Source organism: Vespa mandarinia, chromosome 1, assembly GCF_050613455.1.
Source record: "Vespa mandarinia isolate Hongniang chromosome 1, ASM5061345v1, whole genome shotgun sequence".
Classification (NCBI taxonomy): Eukaryota; Metazoa; Arthropoda; class Insecta; order Hymenoptera; family Vespidae; genus Vespa; species Vespa mandarinia.
Genome location: NC_140810.1, coordinates 9,845,779 through 9,857,500, shown reverse-complemented (window position 1 = coordinate 9,857,500; position 11,722 = coordinate 9,845,779). Strand labels below are relative to the sequence as shown.

The following is an 11,722-nucleotide window of genomic DNA, read 5'->3' as shown; positions in this document are numbered from 1 at the left end:
TTCTTTTAGCTTCTTCACTTTCTAATTGCCATGCTGCACAAGCGGCTCTAGCTTGATTGATTCGTTCATCCCACGTTGCTAACTGAGCACGACTTGAAGTCAATTCTTCTCTGAGTCTCTGCACCTATGATAAATTATTGAAAATTAATAATTTTTTCAAATTTCTTTTTACAAAATAACAAAATATGTAATAGCTATAAAAACTCTAACCTCAGATAAAGATCCTGTGTTACTTGGACTGATGGAGAATGCACTGACCAGTGGAGACGCTGGGAGAGGTTGTGTACGAGATGGTGACATTCCTTGGTTTGCAAAGTCAAATAGGCTACTATTAAATCCACTAAGCTTAGAAGCTGAACTACTAAGCTGAGAAATGTGATTGTTAAATGGATCTGAAACTTGATTCATAAATGGCATTGTCTGAAAATCCAAAACATAAATTATTAAAAAAAGTTGCCAAAAATCTTATTGTTGTTTTTAACTAGTAATATATGCTTACCGATTCTATAGAATCTTGATGTGAAAATCTGTGTCCAGTAAGGAAACCGGCTGATTGTAATTGCTGAAGCGGACTTGAAGTAGATGGAGAAAAATTTGTCAAAACAGATCGTTCTGTCATCCCAGGAATATTTACTGGAGCTGAACTACCAAGTAATCCTGAACTTGCTAAACCCGCTGATATAGAATTACTAATTGGTGAATTAGTATCCCTATGAATTGATTCTACTAAATTTAGTGGATCATCTAAATGTAATTCATCTAATGCATTTCCTACAAAAAGAAAAAAATAATACATTATTAGCTGAGCAATATATATATCAAACACATATAAAGCTAATATTTTAATAATATTAAATTAATAATAAATTAGCACACACCTACTACAGATTCAACAGTGTCGTTTGGATAAAATGAATTGGATAATGGTGATACAGTTGTTGTCAATGAATGACTTCCTAAAGTTCCATTTAAATTATATGTGATAAATAAACTTTGCTTTTGTTGAGCCTTTTCAGCTTTTGTTAATAATGGATCACTGTCTATAGCCACCATTTGTTTTCTTATTTCACCCTATTAAAAATATTACATTGATATAGAGCAACTTTAAAAACCAGAACATTAATTAAATACAAATAAAGAAGAAACTTACAGCTTGTAAAAGAGAACTAGGATTGTAAAGTATACTAGTAAGTTTCTGTTGGGCAGAAACATTCACAGCATTGTTAGAATTGGAATTATGAAGTTGAGCACCAGGAGCTTTACTATGTGAACTATTACTACCAAGACTACTAGTACTCGCAGATTCAGATACTTCACCACTTCCGTTCTGCAATTTTATCAGTTGATAAAATTTGTTATATAACAAATGAATTTGTTATATGTATATAATTCACATTAACAAATTCATTTGTTATATGTATATAATTATATTTTATTATTAAGTAAATTTTTATTGCAAATTTACACAAGAATTAAAAACTTACACTGCTATCGCTAAGAGGTTTGTCTTTGTCATGACTGCGCTTATCAGGTGGTAAAGCATTATTGAGTATATCTGCTAAATTTGTGCCGCAATCTATGGGTACCGCCATGTCCCTCGCCAGACTCATTTCTTCTGTTGGCAATACTGCTCCATCAGCACACCATACCAACGTCCCAATTTATCAATTTTGAGAAGCAATTTTAATGATAAAGTTTATTATTTTCAAGAAATTAAATTCCACTTTTGTAAAATGCCAAAAGTAATTTTTACATAACATAAGAATGGAGGAGAGTGTACATATATCGTTGTAAAATATTAAATTCAATTTAAATCTGTTACGCAAAATTAAGTTATATATACAATGAGAATAATGTACTTGGAACTTGAATTACATAAGTTCGGTTTTAGATACAATTTTAGATAAAAAAATTATTTGCGAAATATTCTAAGCCTGCTGAAATAGGTAACAATTGTTTTACGTACGATTGATGAGGGTACACTCACGGTCAACATGCGCAAATGCACAGAAGACTCCACGTGGACAATAACCAGCCTGCTGTACATCATTGCATTTAGTTGATTTGTAAATTTCAGGATGGAATTGTTGTTCTGTACGGGTATGACAATATGTGCAGGCATCTCCTTGTTCACAGTTTCCTGGTTCACCCCATTCTTCTCCATGCTTTACATTTGGACATGGTGTTGATCTAGGAAAACAATAATAATAATATTAAAATTATTTTAATGATATTGAAAGTAGAATAAAAAAAACTTAATTTACCTATATTTATATTTTCGTGGACTACGTCTTTTATCTTTACTGTTATGGTATTGTGGGCAAGCATAACCTTGACGACAAAGTCTTGGAGGTCGTTTACACGGTTCTGTTTTATAATTACTAAGTACATAATTCGTGTCCTGCCATTTTGGATCTTCATTCATCAAATTTCGTTCCTTATCAAGAATGTTTGGTCCATTGGACGAAGAATTAGGATCTGTATCTGGATTTTCCAATGCCTGTATTTCTTTGATATCATACACAGGTGGTCGTAAATCATGATTGCCATGTGCAAAGGCACAGTGAGGTCCATTTTTAACACAAAACCCACGTGTGTCCGTATCATGAACACACATGCATGTTTTATAATAACGCAGATGGTAACGTCTCTCAGTATCGCCAGCAGTACGATGTAAAAATGGGCACCTGTTCAAAAAAATAATTTGTGAGAACTTGTTCCATTCTGATATCTGAATATTATTTCAAACAGAAGATATATAAACAAGATGAACAATATACATCTACTATTTTTATAAAATTAATATGATCATGCATTAATATTTTTACATTTAAAATGAAACAATATCATAGCTGTATATATACGTATGAAAAAATAGACTGCATGATGGACTAGGAATCGAACCTAGATCTCCACATTTCGCGTGTAGTACTTAAAATCACTATGTTACCATGAATCCCACTCATTCATACTTTTCATAATTCAATTATAACATACTATACTCATACATTAAATATATTAAATATACATTATTTACTCTTTAAGAGAATTAGTACTGTATTTGGTGTAAAAAGTCGACGAAAATATATGTAAATAAATAAAGATAAATTCAAATAATGCATGCACATTTAAAAGATAAATATAATTATGACACAATTGTTTCAAAAGCATAATATTAATAATTAAACATAAAATTGCTATAATTAAATTACTATTAGAATTTTACTTTTAATATCATAAAAATTATTTGTTTATATGCATGCACTAATAAAATTTAATATAAGAAAGCATTAGCTTAAATATAATCTTTACAAACATTTATATGATCATGGTATTTCGATGTGATAATGATTAATGTAAAGGTTGACATTCTTTTTAGAAAACCAATATATTATACCATCCAAAAATTAAATATGTGATAATTATAACAATAATTATCCAACACAATCATTGAAATTAAACATGATATTTTTGATCAGTCAAAATGTGTTTACTTTCTCAAGTATTTTTAGATATATAAAAGATAACATATAAAAAATAATTATAAAATAATCATTAATGATTAATTAAACAATCATGCAAAAAGAATTATATGTGCTTATTTGATATTATAATTTGTGTGAGGTTCAATTCTATTACGTTACACTATCTTATGTAATAAAATTATTCAAAGAAAGATAACATCACATGATCCTAAAATTATAATTAACTTGCATATTATTTAAAATTCGTATTATGCTATAAATATATCTTGAAAGAATAATATTACATTGAAATTTTCTTATGTGTATAAAAATAGTAATAAGATATAAATAATAAAATATTCCATATAAGAGATGCACAATGGATTTATCTCAACGTCAGGCTTAACTTGTTATATCACACATGCATATATACTCCATATTATGAAGTATTAAGTCTCTGCTAATAATAAAACCTAAAAAATTATAAACCTAAAAATAAAAATATAACCTAAAAAATTCACTTAAATAATATTACAACTTACTATTCTCATATTTTAAATTTATATTTTAATAAATAATTAGAACATTAAAACACATAGATGTAATGTAAGATATTTGAAAACACAAAGTTGTAAATATATTTATGTTCCAAGTGTAAAAATATACATAATGCAGTGTAATTTTTTTTTAATTATTATATCAATATTAAAAAATAAATTTTCTGTTATGACTATAAAATCATGCAAAGTGGATGTATTTTTTTTCCATAATGTTTCAAATGTATTTATATAATGATTTAGATAAATATATACTCTTTGAAACTATGAAATTTATAAATTACAATTATTAAATTATTATAATAAGATTTAATACAAATCTTATAAAAGGCATATTTTACTATTTTAGTATTGTCACTTTCAATTGCCATTTTATAACATTTTTTGACATTGTTCATATTAACACATTAATTACAGTTCACAGTTCAAAAGATTTTATTTATTCTTGCAAAATTTTACTTTCGAAACCATATGATCATTTGAGAATGATTGTATATATGTGTAAGTAACATAACACGATTATAAAATAAGAGAAAAGAATATATATAATAAATTTAGAAAATATTAAATATTTCAGTATGGGTGTACTAATTCAATATGTAGACATATAATACAATAGTAACTTATAAATGAGCAGCAATTTTACGTAAAATATAAGTTCAAGACTTGAATGCTTAAAGTTTTATAATAAACACTGCAACATTATATAATAAATATATAAATAGTAATAGTTTGTCTATAATGGTTAACCTATAAAATAATCCATATATATCACAATAGCATAACAAAATATTTGTATATAGCACAAAATTTGTTGAATCTCATAATAGAATAAGTTTAATGTTAGATTACTTTTTATGAATATATATAGAAAAAAAACTATTGAAAGCTTGGTAAAATATTATATTTTACACTATAAGGACTCTTAATAAAAACTTTAATTTTATTTTGTATTGTTTATTAATGTTATAACAAAAACTATTTTTCTTATAATTCTTCACTTACTTTGCATAATATATTAATTTCACCTCTATTAAAAAATTGTAATTGTACATTGTATACTTTAGTTAGTTTAGAAATAATATTTGAATTTTTTATCTACTTTTATTATTTCTGAATCTACAACTGAGAGGGAACTACTGAAATTTTAGCTATTATCACCAGCCAAGTTCTTTAAATTTCATTGTTTTCGTTATTTATATATCTGTGATAAAAAAGTTTACTTTAATCGATGTACGTAAAGGTAAAATATAGCCCTAGTATTCGCGCGTAGTAATTTATAAAACTTTTGCAAAGAAAAAAAAGAAAAAAAAAGAAGGAAGGAAAATAAATTTGATGAAGAATTATATGAAGTTATATTCGGCAAATTAGAAGTTAAATTAATGTTATTATACATATTTCTTCCTGCAAAAGCTTTCCCACGAATACTATACTACAAATCCTCGTTACGCACACGATTGCTGTGAGTCGTACAGTAAGTAGCAATAATGGCACCTAGTGAGGATACCCCCTCCATTTTCTCCAACTTCCCTTTCCGCATGTTTGTATCCTTCTAGTTTTATCGGATAAAACTATAACTGTAAGTCTAATATCCATATGTATTGAAAATATAACGTAATGATTAGTGATTTTTAATTGAAAGTATTACAATTATTACTATTTTATCACATGAATAATAAAAATGAATTAATAACTAATTTTTCTATACTAATTGATATTTTTTTGTTCATTCGTATACTTGTGTATCACTAATATTATTTATTTCTTAATAAATCTTCAGGTGTGAACTTTGAACATACACAATGATATTTTCTTTTGAACGATAGAAGAAAAATAACAAAAGTTATATGAAAAGGAAAGCTAAGCAAAGTAGAGGATACCCCCATCTCAGGCGCTATTATAATTCACTGTACTTCTCTTACTGATGGTAACAGAGTCAGTATCTTCGATTACACCTGAAACCGAAATAAGTAAGCTATTAATACTTGGGTTTAATTTTAAAAGAATTCTAGGATTGGGACTACTTTGTATAAGCATCCTATACGGGGATGAGTATATAGTGCAAATGATTCGAAGTACTCGTAAAATATTTTTTTTTTCGAATTCATATTTTCTTCGCGTACATCATTGAAGATAGGTATATTAGAGAGAAGTGCAAAGTTGACTTGTGAAATCAATTGTCTCTTATCCCCCTTTTCTTTTTCTTTCGCTTCTTAGCGTATTCTTGTTCTTACACAGCACTCTTCAACAGTTGTTCACTGTTGTTAAATTATTACGTACAAAGACATTACTATCTAGTATGTATAACTTAAAAATTTGTATGTGCATTATTTATCTGAACTATAATATTTGAAAACGCCTGAATATACTCGAATAGGGGCAAATTCAAAAGTATTGAAAGAATCCAACGGCGCAGAAAAATTTGCACATCTCTAAGATATGTATAGCAAATCATTCTAATATGTCGTACTAATATATATAACTAAAAACTTAAAATCATGAGACAAAAATCTAAATTGTATTAAGAAGTAATTCGGTGATTCAATTGTTCAGGGATTATGTTTCGTGCAATACATTTTTATTTAATAAAAATAAATTACATGACATGCCTATTTTATGATAAAATTGTTTGTATAATAATTGTACTATAACATATATAAATTATAGGATGTAAAATGCATACACATCGAAAATATATTGACGTATAACATAATAATTGAAGAACAATATTTTTTTAATATATTATTTTATGCTTGCTTTGTTATGTTTGTTGCTTTTTTATAAACATTAAAAATATAATTGAAGAATATTGCATAATAGGAGTGTACAGTTGATTCTATGTCATACGACATACTATGCTAATGCTTATTTTTTTATTTAGTTTTTGTTTGTGACGCTAACCTCGAATTATTACTATACTGTGTACTTTTGCAGAAACGAAGATATCAAGATTTTCGTATCATTCATCTTACGTGAAAATTTTATGACTTATTTTCTTCTTTCTCCTACATGAGAGTAATAATAAATAAATAAATATAAAATATTATACTACTTGCAAACGAAAATTTTTTTAGTAAGATTATTTCTTTTTTCTGAAGGTAAATTATAATAAATTTGCCTTTAAAATTAAAAGGGATGTGTTTACTACAAGTGCAAGTGATTTTTCTATCTTCGGTAATACAAATTATGCATAAGCTCTCTCTTTCTCTCTCCTTACTATAAAAAACGAAAGAAAACGAAAAAATTCTTGCAATTTAAACGTCGTTCGGCGTATACCTATCTCAACATAGTCGAACAAGAAACGCGTCATATGAACGAAAAGTGACAAACTGCGCTTCGTTACAAAAGTTACACTCGTTGACGAGTTATGCTATATACGTCATACATTAAAAGAGGAAGAGAGACATATATATTACATACAACGGTACACACGCGTGTCAACGACACAAAGAAAGGAGGCAAAACCATTCGAGGAAGGAGGGATAGGAGAGTATTCGGAGAAAAAAAGATGGTGGGAGAAGAGGGACATGAAAGAATTCGAGAGAAAATGTGTTATTCCCTTGTGGACGTAAAACACATTTAGTATAGCAATACTCTACTTTTGTCTATTTCTCCTATTCCCCTTATCTTAACAGGGTACGTTAGGATACGACTATTCAAAGAGTTGAAAAGAAATGGTTGTTCGTGAGACATAGTGAAAGTATAGTAAGTGGTATTCATAAACCATTCAAAGACGTCTAATGATTATTATCACTGCCATTACGAATGCGACAAATAAAACGTAATAAAATAAAAAATATTATCCTCAATAATAGATATGTTTAATCGTTTAGTAAAGAAAATAATAGACAAATCGATGATTTTGTGAACGTCGCGAACAAATGAACGAGCGTTTAAATCGATGTGACGGCCGTGGCAAGAGTACTTAGAAGGCAACGCGTCGCGTCACCGTCACCGTTGCCTTCGTTACAATAATTGACAAATTCTTTAAATTCGTCCGAAAGCAAAATAAAACAATTAAAGGCAACAAGAAAAAAATAAGGTTTTCTTAAGACGAAATATCAACTTACTCATCTCCGTCTGGGCATATACCGGTGGTCTCGTCGTACTTGGTACAATAATTATCAGCACTATAGTTGAAGGTGCGGTCCCTCTTTCTCACCGGTCTGCGCCTCCGCTGGTTCATAAAGTGCCAGTTGAAGCACGTGAAGGGACGGTGCTGTGTACATTTGCGCTGTATAAAGAGGGGACATTGTTCGACGCGAAATTCCTTCAAGTATCTGGAATGCGAATCCACAGAGCTACACATTATTTCGTGGAGTTTTTTGTCGACGCGCGCGTCGTAGCCGCGCTGTTCGCGGTTTTCTCTCTTTCTCTGTTCTCTCTCTCTTTTTTCTCGCACTCCACTTTGGGTCACGCACTTCTGGCTCTGATCTTTATCTCACTTCTCTCACGTAGCACGCGACCGGCCCGGCGGGCGCTACTTACGTGTAATGATTCGCCTTTTCCGCTTGAGCTGTCAACAAAGGTTTAGAGTCGGACTTCATCTTGGACACAACACTAGCGACCAACGCGCGCGCACACACACGGACGTACGACCGAACGGCGGCACACTTCGTTTTCTTCTTCGTTGTCGTCGCGTCGCGTCGAGTCGTCGTCGTTGTCGACGTTGTTGTTCTCTTTGCGTTCGTCGTCGTCGTTGTTATCCTCGTTGCGTTCGTCGTCGTCGTTGTTGTTGTCCTCGTTGCGTTCGTCGTTTGTCCGTTTGTCGTCGTCGTCGTTGTTGTCTTCGTCGCCGTTGCCGTCGCGCGTCTTAGCCTTTAATTGTCTCTCTTCTCGTCGCTCTTGGCTACCTCTTCCTCTTCACTACCTCGTCCTCGTTTGCTCTTGTCTCTCGCGCTTCTCTCTCCTTCTCTATTTCGTTCCAATGATTCTACCGCTTTCTCACCCTCACTTTTTCTCTTTTCTTCTCTTCCTTTCGCTCACTCAGCCGCTCATTCGACCGCTCCTTGCCGCGCTTTGCCTTTGGCCTATCGAATGCAGAATACAGGACCTATTACGCGGAGCATGCACAACGCAATAGACACTATATTCGTCTCGGTTTCTCGACCAATCGTTTCCTCATAACAAGATCATGTGACTATCCCACCTTCAAGGTCATCGATGTTTTGGTACACAAAGTAAACATAGTCATACCATTTTACTGATACATATTCACGTGTTATGCACGATGGAACACTACAAAGTATATATAAATATCGCTGATAAAGATATCTCGATATAAACACTCGTGAGAAAACTAAACTTTCATCCGCTTTTTTTTTGAAAATTTGGAAATTCTGATGATGATTTATAATCTCTTCAGTCAAACATAAATCACGACGCTTGATCATTTCAGACTCTGAGCATAGATTTACACAATACTAGAAGTGAAATCACAATTCGCAAGTGTAAATGTATTTCTAACACTTAGTAACTGAACTGTTTAATGAATCTCAAAATCTTATTTTTTTATTGGTTAAATTTCGACCAATAATTTCTTGCAAACTATATTTATTCAATTGTCGCTTTTTATGCTATGTTTATTTGTACGAATTTTCTTTTTCTTTTTTTTGTTTATATCTGATGTATATTATTTACAATTTATTTTTTAACTTTGAATGAATTTATCAACCATTTAAACAAATTAAATAAAATTATTTTTTTTCCTTGTATTATTTAAAATTGATTTTTTCCATAATCTAATAATGTATGTAATTTTGAAATTGATATATATGCATTATGTTTTTTTTGAAATTGTTGATTTTTAGTTTTATTGAGTCATGATAAAGTATTATTGAATTAAAAATAAATATTTTTATTTATTTAAGTAAAAATAAAATACTTCAAGAAGAATCAGAGTAATTTATTTTTATATTGTATTCTTTCTTATTCTATTTTAAGATTGTAATAATTTAAAGACGATAGATGACGTTTTAGTCCCTCTTAATATTAGTACCTGGTAATGCCAGTACCAATAAAAATGAACTGATGGCGTTCTCTTAGTTCTCACAAGAGTATTCTATCAAAAAGTACTACGTAAATCGCATAAATCGTAATTAATTAATCGTTAGACAATGGAAGACAGTCCAAATGCTTTAATAAAATTTGCAAAAGCTGTATATTACATCATTGATACACCTGTTGTATTTTTTCGAGGTATTATCTAATCATTCTTTGGTTATGTTTTACAAATAACATAATCAGTATTTGATACGTTTAACAAAAGTAAATCTTTCTCTTTTATTATTATTGTTAGAGAAAATCGTTGAGCCCAACCAAAAAAAATATCCTTGGTATCATCAAAAATTTCGCCGTGTTCCAACTATTGATGAATGTTATACGGATGACTTAGTTTGTTACACTGAAGCTAATCTTCAATTTGAACGCGATAAGTAATTACGTTTATAAAAGTAATAATATACAAATTTAATATTAACTTGGATAAAATATTGATTTCTCTTTACTAGGGCTGTCGATGATGCTATTTTATCTATTTTGAGATGTCGATATGAAGAATGTGCTATGTATCATGGAGAAGATGATAGGGAAGTTTGTTATCCTTTAAGAAAAATATATGAAGAAGCCAGTGGAGCTTGGTTTGCAAAATGTCAATATTATTATCTACAAATATAATTTAATTATGTAGAAATATGAGATTTTACTTAATTCAATTTTATTTAGATGGTGATCTGAATCCTACACTCAATGTACAACAAGCATTTATGAAGCAAAAACATCGTATGGTTTGGGAACGAAGACATGGTCCTGTAGGTAGTGGAATGAAGACATAAAATATTTCCTTATTATCGTAGAAAGGGATTTAATACAAAATGCATGCTTCTATTTAAAGAAGTTAGTAATAAACTTATGTGTATAGATATTGTATAAAACTTGATAAAATAAAAATAAGTTATATATGAAATTGTATATGTCATTTCATATGCTACATAAAAAATTAGATATATTCAACATTAATCATGTTTTTCATGAGTTAAAATAAGCACATTTTATGTTTTTGAACTACTATTTTATTTTCATTTATCATTGTACTATATATAAAAATTCTATATGATTGTACATATGTATCAAATTAATTGATTGATTACATTTTTTTTAGAAGATTCCATTGATTATTTTGTATTTTAGAATCAAATTACATATGTTACGATAATAAAACTTAACAAAATTAAGTGTATTAAAAATTTATCATACTTTAAGTTTCATATGTAAACTGATTTATACATTCATCAATTTTACATCCAGATCAAAGAACCTTCTTTGTAAATATTATCTACATGTGTAGTTTTATATCCAAATGAATAGTAACCCATTTAATGTGATTAAATAATAAAAGAAATTAAAAGTTCTTTATGTACGCTACCTAACACTTCTGATACTTCTTATTCTCACATATTAAATGGGATATATAAAATGGTATTTAATATTTAGTATGAAAACATTTAAAACAGATTTTCATCTAGTTTTACACAATAAATATAAAACAAAAACAAAATTACACTACTATTAAGAATAATTTAATATTTCATTAGCGATCACAAAATAACAGCAAAAAGTTTTCCTCAGGATTCTGTATCTAATTATTAGTTGACTTATTACACATTATATTATTGCCAACATGTATTACTGTTGGTAAAATTT

General features: G+C 29.3%; 2 protein-coding genes across 6 annotated transcripts in view; one reads left to right on the top strand and one right to left on the bottom strand.

The window, feature by feature from the left end:
* unk (RING finger protein unk) overlaps nucleotides 1-9,430 on the bottom strand; it is a 21,148-nt gene extending 11,718 nt beyond the window's left edge. The window contains exons 1-10 of one of the 5 annotated variants that reach the window (XM_035876504.2): nucleotides 8,510-9,430; nucleotides 8,092-8,301; nucleotides 2,265-2,687; nucleotides 1,967-2,190; nucleotides 1,485-1,615; nucleotides 1,151-1,327; nucleotides 879-1,071; nucleotides 500-771; nucleotides 211-420; nucleotides 1-124 (exon numbers count right to left, since the gene is read on the bottom strand). The exon at nucleotides 1-124 is cut by the window's left edge and continues 32 nt beyond it. In XM_035876504.2, coding sequence (XP_035732397.1) covers nucleotides 1-124; nucleotides 211-420; nucleotides 500-771; nucleotides 879-1,071; nucleotides 1,151-1,327; nucleotides 1,485-1,615; nucleotides 1,967-2,190; nucleotides 2,265-2,687; nucleotides 8,092-8,301; nucleotides 8,510-8,568 — 2,023 coding nt within the window. In that variant the 5' untranslated portion in view covers nucleotides 8,569-9,430. Of the gene's footprint in view, nucleotides 125-210; nucleotides 421-499; nucleotides 772-878; nucleotides 1,072-1,150; nucleotides 1,328-1,484; nucleotides 1,628-1,966; nucleotides 2,191-2,264; nucleotides 2,688-5,026; nucleotides 5,977-8,091; nucleotides 8,302-8,509 lie in introns of those variants that run through there. The other 4 variants (XM_035876506.2, XM_035876507.2, XM_035876503.2 and 1 more) reach the window with 4 other exon arrangements.
* Nucleotides 9,431-10,001: 571 nt separating this feature from the next.
* On the top strand, nucleotides 10,002-10,985 carry ND-PDSW (NADH dehydrogenase (ubiquinone) PDSW subunit). The gene is made up of 4 exons (XM_035876510.2): nucleotides 10,002-10,219; nucleotides 10,320-10,455; nucleotides 10,531-10,670; nucleotides 10,745-10,985. The coding sequence occupies exons 1-4, from the start codon at nucleotides 10,138-10,140 to the stop codon at nucleotides 10,852-10,854; spliced, it is 468 nt and encodes a 155-aa protein (XP_035732403.1). The 5' UTR covers nucleotides 10,002-10,137; the 3' UTR covers nucleotides 10,855-10,985.
* Nucleotides 10,986-11,722: the final 737 nt, after the last annotated feature.

Coding starts and splice junctions, on each gene's coding strand:
- ND-PDSW (XM_035876510.2), top strand. CDS start 10,138: ATGGAAGACAGTCCAAATGCTTTAATAAAATTTGCAAAAGCTGTATAT. Junction 10,220..10,319: donor ACCTGTTGTATTTTTTCGAG/GTATTATCTAAT, acceptor TATTATTGTTAG/AGAAAATCGTTGAGCCCAAC. Junction 10,456..10,530: donor CTTCAATTTGAACGCGATAA/GTAATTACGTTT, acceptor TCTCTTTACTAG/GGCTGTCGATGATGCTATTT.